At 39.7% G+C, this 7,127-nt stretch overlaps 1 protein-coding gene across 42 annotated transcripts in view; it reads right to left on the bottom strand.

Annotated features, from left to right (window-relative positions):
• Window positions 1-1,852: 1,852 nt before the first annotated feature.
• Window positions 1,853-7,127, bottom strand: part of RIMS2 (regulating synaptic membrane exocytosis 2) — a 576,029-nt gene continuing 570,754 nt past the window's right edge. For all 42 annotated transcript variants that reach the window (XM_088844714.1, XM_088844724.1, XM_088844720.1 and 39 more), the window contains 4 exons: window positions 4,782-4,894; window positions 4,363-4,464; window positions 2,851-2,990; window positions 1,853-2,071 (listed from right to left, as the gene is read on the bottom strand). In XM_088844714.1, coding sequence (XP_088700840.1) covers window positions 1,853-2,071; window positions 2,851-2,990; window positions 4,363-4,464; window positions 4,782-4,894 — 574 coding nt within the window. The remainder of the gene's footprint in view (window positions 2,072-2,850; window positions 2,991-4,362; window positions 4,465-4,781; window positions 4,895-7,127) is intronic.

The following is a 7,127-nucleotide window of genomic DNA, read 5'->3' as shown; positions in this document are numbered from 1 at the left end:
CTTATTACATTACTCGGTGATTTTTCCTCTAAATAGGGGAACTTCAGAGAAATTTGACCTTGCAGCACCACCCAATGGTAATAACTGTCTGTAAAACCAAAGGCAGGGGTTTGACTTTAGGGCATTTGTGTGTAGACTTTCGGTGATGGCATCAAAGAACTGTTAATAGGCAGATTGACTTTCTTTGAGTTACCTAAAAATTGGAGCTTTAAAATTATCTGTTGCAAATTTATGTTTGCTATGTTTCTTTAGAAATATAATTTGTGAAAAATTGAGTTTTACTACAGAAAAATGAATTAATAAATTGCCCTGTATTTCAGGGCTCCAAATTTTTAGCAGTGTTTCTATTCACATAGTAAATGGAAATTGGCTAAAGAAATTGCTTTTAATTAATTAAAAACAAAACCTAAAACTTTCTAGAAATAATACTTTAACCCCTGTATGAATAATGCTGGTGCTAAAAACAAATTTATAGACATTACAATGGCCACATGATTTTAGGATTTTCCTGTAAACTGAACTTGGAAGGTGAAAATAAAATTACCATGCACTGTACAATAAATTGCAAAAGTTCAAATATCTTCTTTATCAAACACATGCTGACTTACTTTAATGTACTCCCAAGTCATGTTGCAAAATCCTTTTCAACATGCTTGAAATAAAGAAAGCTCTTAAATAGTTTTTCCCCCCTTGAGAAATTCAGAAGTATCTATAGCTCTGAATCAAATATGGGGTATAAGAGAGTATCAGGTCAAAAACTTGTCATTTTTTTTTTTTTTAGCATAATGTTCACTCTAGTTGGGAGAAAGAAAATAAAAAGATTAAAAGAGGGAGAAGAGGAAAAGTGAGAGAAAGGAAGAAAGATGTGAACAATTTGCACATGTTGAACTTTGTAAGATCTGTATATTTACCATGGAAATAAATTGAATATATTATGCTTATTTGTCACATAAAGAGAATTTTAAGTATTTTCTAGAAAGAATTTTCTTCTGTAACGTCTGCCAAAACACAGACTATGATTAAATAATAAACATGGTGTGTCTTTGTATCACCCTGCTGCATTCTCTCCCTTTTTTAAAACCATGCACTAGTGAAATTTATTTTTAAAAATAATATAAATTGTTGAAAATGGCTGGATTTTTATTTTTTTTTGCAAGTTGCAGCCCCAAGAAAATAATTTAAATATTCAGCTAATCTGTCCATGCAAAAAAAAGTTTAATTTCATTCAGTACAGTGTAGCCACAGAATTTTTTTCAGAGTCCAACACAACTTGGCATGAGTGCATGACATGCCTGTCGGAGCTCCAAGGTCTGCTATAGCTCACGTCGTCACTTTGGATCAGCTGCTCCTGTCCCTTCCAGGGCAGGGCTGACGTTCTGTCCTAGACCTCGTCTTTGGTCTCTTGCTTTTCACCTGATGCTTCCCAGGACTTCAGTCCTTCACTTGTAACATGGCTTAATGGCTGGATAGCTCCATTTCTGTGGCATCACAGGACTTTGGGGTCAGAGAAATGAAGAAAAAGGAACAGTAAAAATATAAAGGTGCCATTGAAAAGGGCTTTTGTTGCATGAAACTGACTGATTCTTTGATATTAATCCATGGCTTCAGATTGGACCAAAACTCGAGTGTTACTGAACTCCAAACCTGATAGTTCTTCATAGCTCCGTTCCTTCACCTGAGGGCCTCCTTTAGGGCACAATGTGTGCAACTTCCTCTGAGAACACAGGATCGCTTTGTATCCCTAGGAACAGGCTCAGAAGACACAACATTAAGCATGCAGTGTTACCAGGGTTTGCGACCTGTGATTTTTTTTTTTGTAACGCTGGTTGCTATGACAACAGTTTTACAGCTGCTATGAACGAGAATAAGAAGGTCCAGTTGAACTTTCCAGAGATGATTGCGAAGCTCTTCTTGTCAGAGGGGCCAAGGTTGGATCTACTAGGGAAGAAGGGGGGAAGAGTTTGAACCAGCCAATCACCATGTTGGATAGCTCCAGTTCATCTAAAAGTATCTGGGCCACTCCCATAAAGGATTTGTGATCCATGCGGCCATAGTCTCCCCATACAATGATCTGTTGGCAAAATTAAAAGAGCAATGTCAGTACAATCGTGTGTGTAAGAGCTTGTAAAGCAAAATACAATCAATTAATGATAGCTCAGTTGACAAAAAATCCACCTGCAATGCAGGAGACCCCAGTTCGATTTCTGGGTTGGGAAGATCCTCTGGAGAATGGATAGGCTACCCACTCCAGTACTCTTGGGCTTCCTGGTGGCTCAGCTGATAAAGAATCTGCCTGCAATGCAGGGGACCTGGATTTGATCCCTGAGTTGGGAAGATCCCCTGGAGAAGGGAAAGGCTACCCACTCCCGTATTCTGGTCTAGAGAATTCCACAGACTGTATAGTCAGTCCATGGGGTTGCAAAGAGTTGGACACGACTGAGCAACTTTCACACAATGTGCTGACATCAAGCATCAAGTTATGTAGTTGTATTTAATTACTGGGATAGTTACCTTTACTGGAATTCAAAGGTATAGTCTTAAAACTCTACAGGAGCGTTAGGTTCATAAGCCGTTAAGAAAGATGAGAGCTGATGTGTGATGGGGGGTTTACAAGTCTATAGTTCACTTTAAAGGAAACAGTGTGTATGGCTTTTTAAATTTTTTTTCCATTATGGTTTATTATAGGATATTCAACATAGTTCCCTAGTGTGTATAGATTTATAGCACTGGCCACTGCTTGGAAGTTTCCCAAGAATATCAGCTGGGGGGAGTAATAGAAGAGAATGTGATACAAAGTTTGACTTCATGAAGACACCTTCTTAGGTAAGGAATATATAATTCAGTAAATACCTGTAAAACCTTTCCTTGGGGACTTTCTTCAAAAGATAATAGTTGCTGGTAAAGCGGTTCCAGCGTTTTTCTTGCCACTTTTGTTTTCTTTTTGGCTATGCAGACTCCATTATCTAATAGATACACCTTTACATATGGTGCTTGGGAAAGAAAACACACAGGAGAGTTAAGTGATGGACTATGGTTACAGAACACCCAACTTATGGATGACACCTGCCACAGCTTAGTGTTAGGATAAAAGAGCCAGCAGTCAAAAATCACTGGCCTTTCCACATTATGTCAAAATTATTAGGTAAACAATAGATAAATTATTAGATAACAATAGATTAGCTATCAGTCATTCAGATAGTTTTAGGCAGTTAACATCGCCTCTGAGTTGATTACTATTTTGCCATCAACTGGTTTTACATACTGCTTTTAAAAAAGAAACCCTTCTAGTCCCTAACAATATCCAAGAAAGAGGTCTCCCTCGGGTTTTCAGTCATAAATATTTATGTCAGTTCATAAATCCAGTTAAATGTGCTCAAAATCATACTGTTTCACCCATCCCCATGCAGCATTTATCACTCAAAAGGGCTTATTTATTGATGGTGTGGGTACAAGACAAGGGTGGGGTTTGATGTAATATGTTCAAATTAGCTGGAAAGAGGCAACTAATTATAAATACCATCGATTGATATTTTTCTGACAGACTCTTTACAGAAGCATTTTCATGCACGTGCAAATTGCGGTATTCTTTCTAGCCATCAGTTGACTAAACTCTGAGACCTTCATGAACACAACTGTCTTAATCACCACTGCAAGGCTGTACAATAATTGACACTGGGTAACAACGTGAACTTTCTAGGTTAGAGACTCAAAATTAGAGTTCATTCAGTGGAGGTGCTGAGGTGAGAAGCCAAGTTTCAGAATTGTTCTGTACATCAGGTCTGAAGTTGTTTGCATCTCTGCACAAGGCATCTGGACTTTGCCATTCCCTATGGCTCTAAGCACCTTAGATCATAATATTTTGGAACAAAATGTGACATTGCAATAAACACTTATAATGGTGCCTCTCTCTATACTCCAGGAAGTAAGAGTCTTCTAACTAGAATGTCCTTCATCTATGGGTTTATGCTACTTTGGGGACCTATATCTATCTATATTTATTCTAATTTCAGAACTCTAAGGAGAATTCTGAAGCTCAGAAAAACTGAAGAATAACACAAAATACCAGCTAACAAGAACTTCTTAGGTAGTTCCTTTTGTGCAACATGTACATAAGTGTGATAGTTTTTATTTTGTGGGGTTTCTACCATGTATGTGCTTATTAGTTAATGACTTCTCCCCACCAGATCACCCTCACTGGGTGCTCACTCAGGAGAAATGCAAACTACTACAGATAACCGACTCATTTATCAGTACCCTTGATTATCTAAAAACAAAGTTTTCAGCATCTCTTCAAAAACAAAGTCTCTGAATTGAAAAGTGTGGATTATGAATAGTAACAGAAGAAATCTCTTTTGTTCTTACCTGGCAGTGTCTTGGAACCTGGTTTTACAACAAGGCCACGAGCCCGAATTATTTCCACCTCCAGCTGTCCCTTTTTGTCCATCATTCCTACCTGAATGTCACCTAATAGCGAGTGAGGAAGAAACAAACAGGCCTTAACATACAAAAGCAGATAAAAAATTGCTCGTATCAAAGATCTTGGTTTAACCTTGTTGGATCATTTCCCATGTATTTTCCTAAATTCAAATATACTTTAAAATATATCAATGATATCTTACTTTATAAAGCATATAAATTAAAATGGAAAAGGTTGAAGTTTATATAGTTAAAATTTAAGATACTCATTCTGGATAATACTCTTCAAGATCTTATGAAATTAGGGAATGTGACTTTCAATAAGCTAAAAGGAAAACAGTGAATCACATGACAGAAATTCTTACCCATTGCGGGTGTGGCCAGAGTTTGGCGCCCCACTAGCTGGGCAGGGCCAAGGCCATCCAGAAAATCACTGAATTGGCTATCCGAGGCCAAGCGGACACCAGGGAAGATCAGACTAAAAGCAAAATAACACAGGATTATTTTGTGTTACCCTCAACTCCTGTTTCCATCTAGCCCCCTGCCTGTGGCAGGAGGAGTTGGTATCGCCATTTTGTCACATATTAATTGGGTCCCAAGCACCCCCTGCACCTCCACGGCCCTCCTTCCTTCTCCTCCAGCAGCCCTCCCCCTGTACTGCATGCACGCTTCTGTCTGCGTGCCTTTCTCTTCCTTGTCTGGAGGGCACGAACTGAGTTCTACATATAGCACTCCTACACGCTGAGCACTTACTCTGTGACTGGCATGAGCGTACTGAATCTCTTAGCTGAATAATGAGACGGTCTGTTATTTAATCCATTTTATCAATGAAGAAAGCCTTCAGATTACTGCCATCAATACCCAAACACACTGTTATTTCTTCCACCTTAAAGAAATAAAAAATCCCTTTCCCAACACCCTTTCCTCTTTAGCTAAGATCTCATTTCTCTCCCTGGAATTTCTTGAAAGAGCTGTCTCTATGTACAATCTTTTCACTTTAACTTTTTTTTTTTCTGCTGCACTGCACAGGCATGTGGGATCTTAGTTCCCGACCAGAGATCAAACCCGTGCCTTCTGCTTTGGAAGCTCAGTGTCAACCACCGGGCTGCCAAGGAAGTCCCTATATTCAATTTCCTTCCTCTCATTCTCTAGTGAAACTGTAATCAGTTTTCCCTTGCTCTCTTCCAAGCTTTGTTTTTCTCTACTCCACCAAAACTTTTTTGATCAGGTTACCTAATAACCACAGTGGTAAATCCTGACTGTTAATACTCCATCATCATCTAATTGAACATATTGGTCTCATCTGATCCAAATGATCACTCCCTCTTACTTGAAACACTGCTTCCTGAACCCTCCAGTCTTCTAGTTTTCCTCTGTAGCTGTTTAACTGTTTCCTTTGCTAGTTCTACCACTAAATATGGCCACTTGATCCTTTGACCTCTTCGCTGTATGTCCCAATTCCCTTGGCAATCTCATCTCAAGGTTTTAAACACAGTCTACAGTGACATTACCTTGACTGACATCTCCAGCTTGGGTTTCTCCCTTGGGTCCCAGACCTGTATTCTAACTGCTCTACTTACCTGCTTGAATGTCTAACAGGCAATCAAAACTCAACTTGTCCCACACTAACTCTCAACACCCAAACAAACAGAAAACCAAATTCTGTTCTTCTCAGAGGATTCTTATCTTAAATGCCAACTTCATTCTTTCAATTGCTCAGCCTTGAAGTTGTCTTTCCTTTGGACGGACTGCTAAAGCTGTAATTCCAGTATGACTATATTTGGAGGTAGAAACTTTAAAGGGATAGTTAAGGTTAAATGAGATAACGGTGGGGCCCTAAGCTAATATGATGGTGTCCTTAGAAGAAACGATAGGGGTACATATGCAGAGGGGAAATATCATGTGAGGACCTTGTGAAAAGGTGGCCATTTGGGGGCCAAGAAGAGGAGAGGTCTCAGGAGAAGCTAAACTTGGTAACATCTTGATCTTAGACTTTCATCCTCCAAAACTATGAGAAAATAAATTTCTGTTGTTTAAGTGGTATTGTTTCTTTGTTTTGTTTCTTTTTATTTATTTTTTTAATAATAGCCCTAACAAACTTCCCAGACAGCTCAGTGGGTAAAGAATCTGCCTGCAATGCAGGAGTCTCAAGAGACACAGGTTCGATCCTTGAGTCGGAAGATCCTCTGGAGAAGGGCATGGCAACTCACTCCAGTATTCTTGCCTGGAGAATCCCGTGGACAGAGGAGCCTAGCACTGTCCATAGGGTTGCAAAGAGTTGGACACGATTGAGCACAGCACAATGAACCAATACGCACTCTTTCACATTCACATCAAATGCATTATTGAATCTTACTGGTTCTCCTGTCAAAATACATCCAGAATCTGACCTCACTAATGCTACCCTTCAGGTCCCAGCCATCATTTTCTCCTTCGGTGTTGCCACAACCGCCTTCTGAATGATCCCCCTGTTGCCACTTTTACCCTCCACTACGACAGCAACCAGACTGATCTGTTAAAGCTAGAGTCAGATAATGTCACGGCTCCGCTCACTATCCTGCATTGGCTTCTCATCCCAATCTGAGGAAAGCAAAGTCCTTGCAATGATATGTAAAGGCAACACCAGCCATCCACCTCTGCCTGCTGCTGCTGGTGCTGCTAAGTCACTTCAGTCGTGTCCGACTCTGTGTGACCCCATAGACGGAAGCCCA

This window comes from Moschus berezovskii, chromosome 16 (genome assembly GCF_049115385.1).
Source record: "Moschus berezovskii isolate FMDL1 chromosome 16, NW_MosBer_1.0, whole genome shotgun sequence".
NCBI classification, from domain to species: Eukaryota; Metazoa; Chordata; class Mammalia; order Artiodactyla; family Moschidae; genus Moschus; species Moschus berezovskii.
This window is presented reverse-complemented; position numbering and strand designations above follow the sequence as displayed.